This window comes from Gracilinanus agilis, chromosome 1, assembly GCF_016433145.1.
Source record: "Gracilinanus agilis isolate LMUSP501 chromosome 1, AgileGrace, whole genome shotgun sequence".
Lineage (NCBI taxonomy): Eukaryota > Metazoa > Chordata > Mammalia > Didelphimorphia > Didelphidae > Gracilinanus > Gracilinanus agilis.
This window is the reverse complement of record NC_058130.1, coordinates 262720219-262735939: the sequence shown is the minus strand read 5'-3', so window position 1 is coordinate 262735939 and position 15721 is coordinate 262720219. Positions and strand designations below refer to the sequence as shown.

Here is a 15721-nt window from a genome sequence, read left to right as displayed (position 1 = left end):
CTCACTCCACTGAGCTACCCAGCTGCCCCCCCCCCAGTTCTCTTTTTTTAATTGTGATGAATGAAATCTAAGATGAAATGGTCATTGCCCCCCAAATTTGTTACTCCTTTTGTTATGTTTAATCCTTGTTAATGAAAATCAGATGCAGAATAAAAGCTCTTCTATAAATTTACAGTGGCATAGTTGTAATATTATTGGCAACACTATATTCTTACATACTTCTAACATGAACTTAATAACCATGTATTTATTCCTACTGAACATTACTGCTATATCACCAAATTGTTCTCAAAACTATTATTGAGGAATCATCATTTTGGCAATTTTGGGCCTTACTGATATGAGTTGCTTTTGAAATCATGATCTACTTCCAAAACATTTTAAATATATAATCTTTAACCAATCATATATCCTACTCTGTGTATCTCTTGTAAAAACAAGTAAGAAAAAATAGAATATATAGGAGGGAGGTATTCTGTCAGCATATATTTATGAGTGAAGAAGAATAGAGAGAGGATGCTGTGTTAGGTTGATGATCCTAGGGAAAAGAAAGAACACTATATCTGGGTTTGCTATGTGACTTATTTTTTTCATTTTATTTTTTTTTCTAGCCACCTAGCTCTTTCATTCAGGATCTTTTGTTGTGTCCAAATGATTTGTAGATAATATATTCTTATTTTTAAACACAGCCCATAGTTTTTCTTCTTTTTTTTTTTCCCTTTTTGATTTGGCGTCTACTTAAGTCTAGTTGAAATCAGGGATTTTTGTCAACTAGTGTTTGTTTAAAGATTCTTGGATGCAGAGTAATCTTTAAACTTGTTTCATGAGACTAATTCTTTAAAAGTATTGCTCTTTAATGTAAATATTTTTTAATGCTCTGTCTTCTTTCTAGATTTGTATTGTTAACATTCTTAGTGTTTAGACTTTTTCATTTGTTTTGTTCTTATGCTTTTCTTCCTTTTAAACTTCTAGCTTTTCTTTTTTCTTTTATATTTCTTTTTTGGAAAATTTATTCATATGTTTATTATTATTTTATTTTTAAACATTCATTTAAAATATTTTGAGTTCCAAATTATCTTCCTCCCTTTCACACTTACCCCACACATAATATCAGTTATATATATATGAAGTTGTTCCAAACATATTTCCATATTAGCCATATTGGGAAAAAAGGAAGAAAAATAAAATGAAAAAAGTGTTTCAGTTTGCACTCAGAGTTCTAACTTTCGAGTTGATAAAACCTTCAAATCATTGAACCTTCCTGCTTAGTTTAGGATTCATGCTATTAATATCTCTAATCTCTAGACCTAAAAATAACATACAATTATAAAATTTTAGGGCTAGAGGAGCCATTAGTATTAAGGAAAGCCTGTGTAATGCTTTTTATATTGATCTGTAGAAGTAAATCTTCCTGGTATAGTTTACAAAGTTTTCTATTAATTTTTTTTGCAGAATCTTCTATTTTGTCTATTTAGTATTTATTTTTTTCTTTTAACAAGCCTTTAAAAACAATACCACAAGATCTTTAAGAGAATCTTGAAAAAAAGAGGCCATTTCCATACCTGGTTTCTTTTTATTTTTTGATGAAAGGCTTCTCCTGATTATTCACCTTCACTTTACTTCTTTGAGCATTTTATGCAATCTGCCATAAGAACGGGTATGTTATTGTCATGGAGTTCATGTTATGCCTATTTTCTTGCTATCACCTGAAGATAAAGTAGTAACTATGAAAAGAAATAATAAAAAACAAAAATTTATTGGGAGATTATAATTAAATATTTCCCCTCCTGTTAGTTTATGGATAGATGGTGTTTATGTGATGGGTAGCATGTGAATTTATTGCCAAATTAAAAAGTATCACTTTTCTTTTTTGATATATCACTAGCTAATTTCTTCTTTACAACTATACATTTTTTAGAGTTGCTGAAGTTGGGGAGCTAGTGGAAGAATCTCCAGTTCAAGAAATGACCTTAGATGAGTGGAAAAACCTCCAAGAGCAAAATCGACCAAAGCCTGAATTCAACATCCGGAAGCCTGAATCCACTGTTCCTTCTAAAGCAGTGGTGATTCACAAGTCAAAATATAGAGATGATGTAAGCATTGCCTTTTAGCTTTTAGAAACAGTTCTAATTTTTTCCATTTTGAGAAAAAATACTTTCTTATTTTCTGAATATATATAATTTAGCATTATTTCAACTCCTTTTAAGAATAATTTATAATTAAAATTTTTTAAACATCTATTAGATTCAAATTCCACCTTTCATGTTTACTTCCTAACTTTCATGTTTACTACCTACTACCTAAGTGGACAAGTCACTCAATTTCTGGAGGGGAAGAAGTGGGGACTAGATTAGATGATTGCTGAAGTGCCTTCCAGCTAGAATAAGAGAGGAAATTAGTTCATCAAAACGAATCAGCCAAATGTAGCAGTGTATGGTATGTATTGTCTATATCCATAGACCCTCACTTCTGAAAGGAGCTACATTTTTTCCAGTCTTCTTATGGACCAAGTTTGGTTAAATATAATAAAAAAATCAAATACTTATAAATGATCAGACATAGTAAAAATGACTCATTTTAGCTTCATTTTTCTTTATAATAAATCATTTAAAGTACAAAGCAACATTTCCCACTGAAATATGAGTTGTAATAATTTCATAAATATAGGAATTTATGTTTCAGAAATATATTAGAATGTTAGAAAACAAATTAATTTTATTGCCTTTTTCATAAGTACTGTATGCTAAATGAATCTTAATTGATTGTCCTTACCTAAAAATGTGAATTAGACTCTAGAACTTTATATATACAATTTACTAGAATATTAAAATTAGAGCGGGGGTCATGTAGTTCAATGTCTACATTTTATAAAGCAAAATATAGTTATTCTTTAATTATGTAATTGTTACCCTTGGATTTTTATTAATTTTACAAACCATTTTAAAATTAGCATAGAATTACAATTCTACATTAAGGCAAAGGAGATAGCATAGTTGTATATAAACCCACTCTAAATCTAAACAACTTTGCCTGATATCAGAAAAGACTACTGAATGGAAGCTATTTAAGACTTTCACAAAGTTATCTAAGCTTCAAATTATAGGACATTATGAAGTATTGACTAAATCTTGTACTTTTTAAATTGTCAGTTAAATTAGACTTTAATTATATGTTGGAAATTTATGCAAATTTTTCTTCCTAGCTTTTGCCCTTTAATTAGAATCTTTTTTCTGTTTAATAGATTTGGATTTTGTTTTGTATGGATTTCACAAAGCATAGATAATAGTATTTATACAGTAGAGTAGTATGCCTATTTGCATAGATCTTATTTGTATAAAGATCTGAAAATAAGGTCTAGAGCCATGATGGTGAACCTATAGCACATGTGCTCGAGGGAGCTACTCTCCTCTCCCTCTGCACCGTGCCTGAGGACATTTCTCCTTTCACCTGCTCTTCTACCCAACAGCCCAATGGGAGTGCTTCTTCCCTTCTCTCTCTAGGGTAGGGAGGCAGCTCACATGCCGTTTGGGGGTTCCAATTTGGGCATTTGGTCTCTAAAATCAGTGGTCTAGAGTCAAAAAAAATTATACTAATAAGTAAGATTTGTTGAATTAAACTCTGATCTTAGGGAGGATGTTTTTTCCTTCTATGTTTCTTATTGTATTCCATAATTCTATACATAACTTGTTGCTGATTCAAGTCTTGGATCATAATTCTAAACTTCTTAGAAGAGTATTTTAAGAGTGTTATACCACTTGAGAAGAAGAATAATAAGTTGTCAGTTTGTTGCTTTGCAGTAATTCTTATAATCATGTTTTGTTACATGAGAGTATGATATGGTAATAAAGAAAAGACCTCCACGTTAGGAAGACCTGGATTTAAATTCCACCTCTGAGAAAAAACCTGACTATATGACTCTGAGCAAGTCAATTAACCTATCAGTGCCCCAGCAAACTCTACAAGATTGTAAATTACAAAGGAATTTTCTTATGAGTTCAGAATATCATGAAATAACAGGTTCATTTGATTCCAATTTCATATGAAACTAAAAGTGAAAGCAAAATTCTAAAAGTTTATTGGGAAACCTTATATTTAAAATAAGATAATATTATTCATATATTAGATATAAGGATTACTTCTGGAGTGTTCATATTGTAAGCTTATTAAAAGTAATGTTAAGGTTTAAAAACACCCAAATTATAAGAACAGAATAATTCCATCAAATTCCTTTTCTTGATATGTTTCAGTGAACATGTTAACTTGTTGTGGTGTTTTATGCATGTAATTCTTTCTATTAAAATTTCCCTTCTTGAGGAAATTCAAATGAAAGCTTTTGTATAGGTGATGAAAAATTGCATAAACAATCCGTCAACAAGCATTTCCTAAGCACCTATAGTGTGTTGGTGAGAGATACAAAGACAAATCAGAATTTGGAACTGTCTTCAAGAAACTTAAATTCTATTGGATGAAGACCGTAAGTACACATATAGCTATGTTCAGAACATACAGCTATATACAAGGTAACCTTAAATGGGAAGATACTTGTAGCTGGGGGCACTAGGAAAGAAGAGGAGGTGGTATGTTATGTTAGTTAAGCCTCAAAGGAAACCAAGGATTCCAAGAGACAGAGGAAGTTCCATATATAGGGGCACAGAAAAACATGTGAGGAATACCAAGAATAGTCTGGCTTTTGACCATAGAATATGTGGGTGGGAGTGACGTGATGAAACTAGAAAGATAGGTTGGAGCCTGGTTATAAAAGACTAACTGCCAAAAAAATTATATCTGATCCTTGAGGTAATAGGGAGCTTCTGGAATTTACTGAATTTAGAAGTGGCAGTAGTCAGACCAATGTTTTAGGAAAATTATTTTCCTAAAATGGAGAGATTTGGGGCAGTGAGAACAGTTACAAGTTCTTGTAATATTCTAAGGGAGAAGGGATGAGGGTCAGTTAGTGTCAAAGAGCTTGATTTTAGACATGATACATCTGAGGTGTTGATGATACTTCTTGGTGGAGATACCTTTTAAGGAGTTGGGGACCTGTAACCTTTTCTACATCATTGACCTTTTTGCACATTGGTGTTTCCTTTGCTACTATTTCATTACTACTTACAAACTTTCTAAATTAAACAAAATTTTAGAATTTCTTAATACTTTTTAAAAGTACAAACTGCAGTCCAGTTTTTAAGAAAACATTACTGTAAGTTCTTTTAGAATTTGAAAAAATTATAATTTAGGAAAAATAATGTTTACTATGAAAAAACAACTTGGAAAAATAGAGTTGCTAGACTTGAAGTCAGGAACTCAGGGTTTTAGAATGCTTGAGCAAATAATTTATCCCCTTAGAGGCTTTTTTTTTCTCACCCCTAAAAATAGAGGTATTGTGTGTGTGTGTGTGTATATATATATATATATATATATATATATATATATATATGTAAAACTTACCTCACAATATTGTTGAGGAAAGAAAGTGCCTTATAAATCTTCAAGTATTTATATAAATGTGAATTATTATTACAGTTAAAGCAGTTCTCAGCACTATAAGCTTTTACAAAGATTTTAATTTCAAATTCATTTTTACATTAACTAATTTCTAATGAATATCATTGATGCTCATGTGACCCAAAAGGGCATACAATTAAATCTTTGCTAAATGTATCATGAAACTTTGTCTAAAAGCTAATTAATATAATTTTGTCTGCAAGCTGTCAAAAGGAGTGAACTTTAGGCATAAGGAATTATGTAATGAGGATTCTTGCCTAGATAACAATAAGAAGCACCTATAGGAATCTCCCAACATTACTTTCAAAAAAGGTTAGGGTCAAGTATAGACATATTCCTAAACTCAAAAAGAAACTTTAGATTTTCAAAGGGCATAAAAAGGAAAAAAAAAGTTTTAGGTTTTCCCCTAAATACTTATTATTCCTCATCCTCTCAGATCAGATAAGTAGATAAATATTGCTTCGACATTTATGTTTTTATTGTCCATTCATAAGATGTTGAAAATGACAAAACTTAATTGCATTTACCTATTAATGAGAACAGAAATTAATATAGTACACTTCCTGAGGCCTTTTAATATGTAGGCACTGCCACAGAATTGAATCTTTTAGAGATTATAAGATATTAAATTGCCATATAAAATCAATTTTGATATAAATTTTGGAGATTTATAAAATGTATGAATATATAATAAGTATATAACAAAAAAGCTTAAGGCAAGCCAGGTTTGGGGATTAAAAGGCCAAATGACTATTGCTTTATGATTGCCTTATTCAGTTTCTTAAATCCTGTTTTAAAATCTTTAAATCTTAAAAAAAATTTAAAAACTCTTTAAATCCTCAGACTTGGGGACTTGAGAAATGAGAATTTCGTCCAAGGTATAAATACATGTTTTTAGAATATAATATGTACACAACAGTCAAAAACACTACTTTACAAGTTGCTACTCCTTAATCTGACCTAATATATGATTCAAAATGTGGAAGCAGCAAAGTGAACTAGGGATCTTTATGTAAAGAAGTAAATTGCAAATTATAGATGTCACTGAGGCATGAGATTCATGTATGGAATATGATCCTGAATCCATAAACCTTATTGAAAAGAAAGAGGATAGGTAAGGAAAATTAGGGTGTGTAACATGGAAGGCATTACATATTAAGATACACAAGTTTAGGAACTAGTTGGAGGAAGCATAGTGGAATGCATTAGGCCAAGGATGAACAACATGATATTGGCAGATAGATATAGAAGGAAAGAAAGATTGATAGTTTCTTTTGGAGAGAAAGAGGAAATTTTCTGGGCCAAAGTTTACAAGCCTGGCATGCTGGAATTAAGTCTTGGCGACTTCGGTTACCCAGATGGCTACAAGAGTCCTTTTATTTCCAAAAACAGCATTAAAAATTTCTTAATTTGGCTTAATGACCATTTCATCTTTCCAGAAGTTGGAAAGACTAAGGAAGGGAACCTTTCTTTTGGATCTGATTCTCACAAACAAGGAAAAACTGGTTGCTGGAGTGGAGAAATTTGTGGGGAACAGAAGGGAATGTCTATGCCAGTGATGATGGCGTACCTATGGCCAAAGGTGCCAAAGAGTTCAGTGCTCTCTGTGGGCATGCAGCTCCACCCCCCCCCCCATCAGAGTTCATTACTAGAAAGGTGAAGGGACTTGGATGGAGCTGCTCCCCTCCCCTTCTGCCATTCCTGGACATTTTTTCAAGTCACTCATCCCTCTGCTCAGCAGCCCAGTGGGAGAGCTTTTTCCCTCCCCTGTGTGGGATAAGGGAGGGTTAGGGTGCACCCAGCTCTCAGTGGTGGGACAGGGCATAGCATGTGGTCTTTGGGAGGGGTGGGGCATAGCATGGGGTTTGGGAGGTAGCGGGGGTGGCCAGGGCCCAGCACTGTGTCTCTGAAAGGTTCCCCATCACTTGCCTATGCCATGTTAGCATTTGTGAGAGAGAGGAAAGCCAGGCACTATCTGACATGTATACTAGATTATGTGAGCTCATGGATCAGGAAGCTTGGAGAAAGAAATATGGTCTAACATCTAAAACTTATGAGAATAAAATAAAGAATCAGACAAAAGAGACCAATGTGAGTGTAGAAGGAACTCTTAAACTAATTTTAAAAAACCATGTTCAGAGATATAGAAGCAAGAGCAAGTAACTTGAGGATGAATTTAAAGTAAGACCTGCCTATATAAGAATAGTTAGGTATGTGAGAGCTCAGTTGAGGAAATTAAAACTTGGAATGAACAGAAACTTATGAGGAAAGCTAACAAGTACAATAAAAAGTCTTTTTTGTAACCTCCATTGTGAGGAATAGTCAAAGAGGGGGAAAACTTTGGGATAGATGGGACAATAATAATGGACAATGTGTGTGATTATGTGTGTGCATGTGTATGTGCACACATGTGTGTGTGCCTGTGTACCCAAGAGAAAGATCCTTAGAATGGAGAAGATGGAATAAAAAATAGCTAATTAGGGAGATAAGCTGGTAATATTAAAAATTAACCCCTTCAGGTTCTTTTTCTAATAACTGCAACTCTTGAGAGACATAAAAGGATAGTGTATCATAAAATGTTCTTCACTATTATGTTTTAAATAAATGTTCTTTGTTAAAGTATACTCATGGCATAAATTAGATGACATCATATAGTTAAAATAACATTTATGGACAAATAGAAATTAACTTCAAAAATAGTCCTAAGATCTGAATTGAAAGATTTAGACAATCAAAATGTACTTGGAAATTTAAACATTTACCTTAGCCTGTCTTTAGAATGACAGACTGGGGGAAGCAGGATTCACTGTAAATATATGTATCAATTCATTCCTAATAAAATAGTAATATAAATGATTCAAGAAGATATAATTGTGCAAATTATACAGAAATATTTGAAACTAATAAAAATGTAATTTTTGCTTGGTGATACAACTAGGTCAAAGGGTAACCTATTTTAGCCTTTGATGCAAGATAAAATGAGATGTCCTTTGCTAAATACTGGTTTTGTTTGGTATGGTTTTGCTTTTTAAAGTGGTTTGCAATAGTTTTAGGTGTCTATTAGAACAATACAGTGGTAGACCTTAAAAGAAACTTGGAGACTTCTTTAAGATAAAATGATTGCCTTTCAGATGATAAAGGATGAGTATGAGGATGACACCCATGTTTTCAGAAAAGCAGCCAATGACATCACATCCCAGTTGGAAATTAATTTTGGCAATCTGCCTCGTCCTGGGCGTGGAAACAGAGGTAGTACCAGAGGTCGAGGAAGAATCAGGAGGATGGAAGAATCTGGATCCAGACCAGAAGTTGTGGTAGGTATTTTTTTTTTTATTAAGTACCAAATTATTTTGTAAAACTAGCTAAAGGTTGGAGATAATCAGTATTTCATTTTTGTGTGTGGCTCAACTACCCTAATTAAGTTGATAATTAATCCATCCTTTAACATCATATAGTTATCATATAGTCTATCCTTTCTTTCATAATTGTCTGATGTTTTAATGTATAAAAAGATATCTGAGAGATGTGGTTCAAGACCCAGAACTCCTCCTGAAGAGCAAACAAAACTCATTCCTTTTTTATACTAGACAAAAAACTCAAGCTTGATGACAGGTCATGTTAGCTAGGATATCCTTACTGGCATAAAAAATTAATGGTTCCTATGGCTAGTTGTTGATCACTTTATGTTACAGTGCCACCTTGTGGTTATCTTATAACAATTTATTGACTTTGATCATTTCTTGACCATGTTAACAGATGTATAAAAAAATCTTTTGGAAGTGTTGGGTAAAAAAAGATGGGTATTAAAGATAATTATATAGTCCTAATTAGAAATCAGGGTGTGCTGTCCAATTAATGGTCTTGAGGGAAAGGAAAATGCTTCCATTAATCTGACAATCAGTTTTGATATTAAATAATTTTGAATCTTAGAGATAGAAAAGATTTAGTTAAAGATCAGCAAATCTCACTTCATTCAGTTCCAGAATTCTCTGTAATTTCACAAAATCATTAGTTCCTGTTTGAATACTTTAATTGGCCAAGTAATGAATTACCTCCCTAAGCATCTTATTCTGTCTAGCTGTTATGATAGGTTTTGTTTTTTTTAATTGAACTGAACTTTTTGTATTTAACTAGTTTCATAATTTAAACCCATAGTTTTGAAATTGTAGCTTATCTGCCACACACTGGGGTGTTTTAAGAGTTGCATAAAAAGCAAAAAGTAAGACTACTCTTCTTGGTGGAAAAGAATGCTTATTCAATGTGTATGTGAAATGGGCAGAATTGGGGGTGGAGCTTGGGAAAATAGAAATTTTTTTCTGTTCTTCCTTTCTAAAGAGATGATAACGGGGATGCATTGTGGGAAGATGGCAAAGTAGAGCATGAAGTTTCCTCACCTTCATAATACCCCCACAAACAACCAAACCTAATAACAGAGAATCAATGCTAAATGCAACAAAAACAGATAGAAGTTAGAAGTGAAGCTGAGAAAGCCAGGGGCAGAGAAGAAAATTTCTGACTTCCCTGGCTTCAGTCCCACTACCATATGCCTTGGGGGCAGGAATAGAGCAAACAGTGAAATCCACAAGTTATCCCCTGGGGGCAGGATTGGCAATCTTACCTAGTTTGCTGAGCCCCAGAGCTTTCATCCTGGAGGAAACTGCTAGAATTGGCTGGTTGAGAGCTCTGAGGGCAGTTGTGTCTGTTTTGGCCTTGGCCCTATGGACCACTGCTACACTGCAGTTTAGGATTAAGGGAGTAGACACCACAGAACCTATAGGCACCCGGCCCTTAAGGGCAGAAACTCAAACCTCTCTTTTAACCAATGAGGGACTTTGAAGGTTAGTGGAACAATGGACTATGGCAGTAGGAGAAGACTGATGAAAGAGAGTGTACACTGGGGAGTGTGGTTGCTGAGGAACTTGTACTCTAGGAGAATGGATTCCCTAGCTACTGCCACTGTAGTAGGCAGACTGGCTGCTTGCAATTGCAGTAGCAGAACTGCCCATGGGCTCTGGTTGGAGCATTTGAGAAGTCAATCATGACTAAGGTTTGAGGGGGAGGAGGGCCCAGGATTTCATCAGACCCTGGATTATAAAAACTAGAATAATTAAATAGGTCCCAGGAAACACACACACACACACACACACACACACACACACACACACACAATCCTGAAAGCTAAGGTAACATCCCAACACATTAGGAACTTTGGGATTCTGGTAAAAAGCCAATAATTTAGTCTATTTGGCCTGACTGCTAAAAATATTTAAAATAAATAAAAATGAGCATGCAAAGGAGAAAGCAACGATTGATAGCTATTATGGGGGCAGATTACTTTGGCTCAAATTCAGAGGAAGGACAGTGAATTTTTAAAAAAATGACTTCAAAAATAGCAAAAAATTAAATAAATGGTCATAGTCTCAAAAAGAGCTTTTGAAATAACTTTAAAAAAGATCTCAAAAACCAAATAAGAGAGACTGAGGAAAAATAAGAAAAAAAATTAGATAAGTACAAGAAAAGATCACCCAAATAGAAAAAAAGAGATCCAGAAACTCACAGAAGAAAATAACTTATTAAGAACTAGAATTGGACAAGGGAAAACTGACAATTTCCTAAGACAACAAGAAATAATAAAGCAAAATCAGAAGAATGAAATAATATAAAAGGATATGAAAATACATCACAAAAACAACTGACCTAGGAAATAGATCAAGGAAAGGAAGATATAAGAATAGTTGGAAAGCTAGGATAAAAAAAAAAGTTTAGATACTTCAAGAAATCATCAAGGAAAACTGCCCAGGAATCCTAGAATCAGAGGATAAAATAGAAATGGAAAGAATCCACAATCACCATCTCAAAGAAATCCAAAGATGAAAATGCACAGGAACGTTATTGTTAAGTTCTGTAGCTCCCAAGTTTAAGGAAAAAATAAAACAAACAACAAGAAAAAAATACTGTGGAGCTATATTCAGAATAACACAAGACTTAGCAGCTGCAGCATTAAAAAAAACAGGACATGAAACAGCATTTCATAGAATTAAAGAACTGGGCTTACCATAAAGAATAACAAAACTAGCAAAGATAAAAGAAAATTGGATATTTTATGAACTAAAGGAGTTTTAACTGTTCTTTGGAGGAAACCCAGAACTCAGCAGAAAATTTGATAAGAAACATACAAAGGTAATGAAAGACCAATCATAAGTGACCCAAAACATCAGGGTTTGATTTCTGTATGGGAAAATGTCATTTATGGCCCCTGGGAATGGCATCATCTTCTGGGAATTTAGAAGGAGGGAGTGTGTGTGGATAGAAGACTTGGTTGAGGTGATTGTAATGTAATGAGCCAGAGTGGTAGTGGAATAGACTAGGAGGAGGTAGGATAGAATGGCTATCTCATATAGAGGAAGAATGACTGGAGGAACTGTAACAAGAATGAGAGGAAAGAGTGGAGTACTAGAAGCCTAGAATCCCTAGACATGGGACAAAGAGAGAACAGCATACACAATTAAACGGGTAAATTTTAATCTTAACATACAGAGAAACAGGAGGGAAAGGAGAGGCAATGGGATAAGGAAGGGAATGGAGTTCCTTTGGGAGACTGAGGAAATAAGAGAAGGAAGGTTGTTATCAAGAGAAAGGAGTGCAAGATGATAAGTGAAGGGAGGGAAGGAAGGGGGATAAGGTGGGGAGTGGGAGTACATGGGATAAAGTGAAAAAAGGGGATAAGGGAGGAGGAGCTCTTGGGACAAGATCAGGATTTTTAGAATCAAACTCATATCAAGAAACTAGGAGGGCATGTTTGTAGGGATAAGGAAGGGATTTTTGGAGAGCTATGTAGAATAAGAATTAAAAGGGGGAGGAAACAAATGAGGGACTTTTGGAAAGGTAGGCCAACTTGGAACTAGGAAGGCAAGAAGAGAGGATAAGATTTTGGGGAAGGGGGGGTATGAATTAGGCATTAGTCAACAGAAATTGGACATCTGAGGAGGAATGTGGCAGAAAGAGGGGGACAAAGAGTGAGGAGGAATGGAGTAGATAGAAATGCATAGCTAGTAACTATGACAGTGTAAATGGGATGAATTTACCCGTGATCAAAAAATGGATAGCAGAAAGGATCAAAAACCCAGGACCTAACAATGTATTGATCACAAGAAACAAACTGAAAATGAGAGAGACACACTAAGTGAAGGTGAGGGGATGAAGTGGACTATACTATGTCTCACTTGATCCAGAGAATGCAGAAGGTAGCAGTCATGATCTCTGACAGAGTTGGGGCTAAAATGGATATAATTGGAAGGAATGAACAAGGAAGGGTAACTATATTATGGTGAGGGTATGGATATTGAAACATTATCAGTATTGGACCTATATATACCAAGAGTTATAGCATCCAGATTTTTAAATGAAAAACTAAATGAAATATAGATGGAAATAGATAACAAAATAACAATAGTGGAAGATTTTAATTTTTACATTTCAGAACTAGGTAAATCTAACCAAAAAATAATAGAACCTTAAATATGATAGATATCTGGAAGTCTCTCACACTCCTTCATGACGCTATTAGTAGATCTAGACCTGAGCATACACATAATCCAAACATAGTTTTTGGTGGGACAACAATGGTTTAGAGAGCATAATCTGCAAAATTTACTTTATCACTCATGAGACTGTGGAGTAATCCTACATTCCTGAGTGGTTGTGGCTGTGGAACAAAAGTTCTACTGGATATGACTAAGTTGGAAAGATTTGCCTGGCAATAGATTGTGTCTATCTAAGGACCAATCTAGTTAAATATGGCCCTGGTGATTTTTGCTAAATGAGAATCAAATGGGGTTAAATTGATCAAATTAATTGCTGATAGGACTATAGAGAAATAGGGCTGAAGACGTTGCTAGAGCAGCTGTGAATTGTTTTAGAAAACAGCATGGAAATACACATTAAGAGCTGGGAAGTGATTCATGTTCCTTATTGACCTAGGGATACCGTTACTAGGATTTAGTCTTAAGGCTATATTGAGCAGGATAAAAAGCTGTAATGTGTGAAAATATTAATGGAAGCTTTGTTTGTAATGACAAAATAACTGGAAATAAAACAAATGAAATGATTGGGAGAAATGGCTGAATAGATTGTGATATTTGAATGTAATTGAAATGTTATTAGAAGTGACAAATATTGGAAATATAAAGAACATAAGGGAAATATGTGAAGAAAAGGAGAAAGAGAGAATAATACATACTATGATTACATTAAAAAATAACAGCCACAAAAATCAAGAGGAAAAAGTATCAAAGTAAAATAAATCCAAAGGGAGCCTAAAAGCAGAGATTTTTAAATAATAGTGCATATATATTTTACTTATTTTAAGTAACTTGTGAACAATGTGGAGTTTTTGGTTTTGCACATAATTTTTTATGTATTTGTGTGTTTAAATGTTTTTGGTGGTGGTTACAAAGTATATAATAAAACTTTTTTTTTTAAGAGAGATGATCATATGATTCCAGACCTTTGATGTACAATACACAAATGCAAAATTTTGGGGAAGTTGCAGTCATGTATAATGTTAAAGGAGATGGCACTTAAATGTGTCTCTTGATTTCCCAAAGCCTTTCCTTTTTCTCTCTAATTTTTTCCCCAAAGAGGGTCTGGAACCATGTGTTCCCCTTCAAAGCAGGAAGGGAAAAGATGGCTGCTTTTTCTAGCTTTTGCAACAATTTTGCCTCTTATGCAGCAGGGAGGAATCATTATCCAATGAGGAAAGTCTCACGTTAAGCAACAGCACACAAAATGCTTCAGGGGTTTTGAAAGAGCTTTCCAAAGTTAAAAATCACTACATAAATTACAGTTCATCGTTGTGAATTCCTTTATGACTTCTTTCCTTTTTTTTGAGACACATAACTCATTGGAGACAGAGTCAGCACTGGAATCCTGGTTTCTTACCTCCTGATCCACTATTTTTTCTTGCCTTCCCTTCACTCTTTCCCATTCAGCAGATAGGATTGAAGTCCTAGTTATATAGAAGTTGCTCTACTTTTTATTAGATACTGTTGGGACAGTATTTATTTACTAAATGGATGCTAAAATTATGGAAGTTATTTGTATTGTGTGCATTTGGTGCTACATACCTGCAGTTAAGAGTACATTCTACTTAACAGTAGATCATATCTCATTTCTTTGGTGGCTTTTAGGAATGAATGTTCTTGATTGACGTTTCACATGTCTTCTAGGATGGCTATGGCAGAAGTTTAGAGTCCAGAAAACAATAATATTTGTTTTAGAAATTCCATTCTCTTATTATGAGTTTCCCTTGGTTAGATTAAGGATTCTCAATATGCTAATTTTAAGTTATTTCTTTTTCTTTCATAGACACAAATCATTGCTCCAAACCCAGATGACCCTGAAGACTTTCCTGCTTTAGCTTGAAAGAGCCCTCGTTTAACAGCATCATAAAATAGCTTGGCACAGCTATGGGAAAAAAAAAAAAAGACTTTCCTTGCTATGGGGAAAAAGGGATAGTCTGAATCTATGAAAACAATAGAAGTTGCTTTTTTCCCCTTGTAGTGTGAACTTGTTGCACTTTTTGGTTTGGGAGTTTGAGGTAGGTGCAATTCCAAATGGTTCTGGGTTCATTAAGAACCTTCAGCAAGAAGGTGAGGGATGATGATCATTGTTATACTCAAGGGATTTTGAATAAAGTTCAAGAATGATGTTTAAGATGTGTATATAGAGAATATATTGGCTTTTTCACAAAACTAGAGAGTAATATAAGCTGTAAATTATAGTCCATTGTTGAGGCTACATCAGGCCCTGTAGACACTGGAGGTTGTTTTCCTTCATTATTAAGTTATATATAACTTGGACAAATTTAAGCAGTTAACACTCATTTTCAGAGACGAAAAAAAACATTAAAATACAATTGAATTCATGGCTTATGTGTGTGTAAATGTTATGGTATCTCCTGAATATTTTTTTCCTTCATTTGCAAGGTAACTTTTAACTCTTAAGCCCTAAAAGACACTTTAAATTTTCTATTATGCAAATATTGGTCACTACCTCATGACATGCCATATTTTTTTAAAGGGATCAGAAATGATTGGGTAGGCAGGAGGGAAAAGACCAAAGCCAGGTAGACTGTAGCTCTTAACAGTGCCTTGATTTTTGTGGTTTTCAGTAATGTTAGGTCTTACTCAGAAGCCAAGAAAATTTACATAGTGCA

At 34.0% G+C, this 15721-nt stretch overlaps 1 protein-coding gene across 1 annotated transcript in view; it reads left to right on the top strand.

Annotated features, from left to right (window-relative positions):
- The window catches only part of HABP4 (hyaluronan binding protein 4), a gene marked incomplete at its 5' end in the record, with an annotated part of 41311 nt that extends 25860 nt beyond the window's left edge, over positions 1-15451 (top strand). Inside the window, 3 exons of the mRNA XM_044679761.1 lie at positions 1919-2093; positions 8637-8819; positions 14872-15451. Coding sequence (XP_044535696.1) covers positions 1919-2093; positions 8637-8819; positions 14872-14928 — 415 coding nt within the window. The remainder of the gene's footprint in view (positions 1-1918; positions 2094-8636; positions 8820-14871) is intronic.
- Positions 15452-15721: the final 270 nt, after the last annotated feature.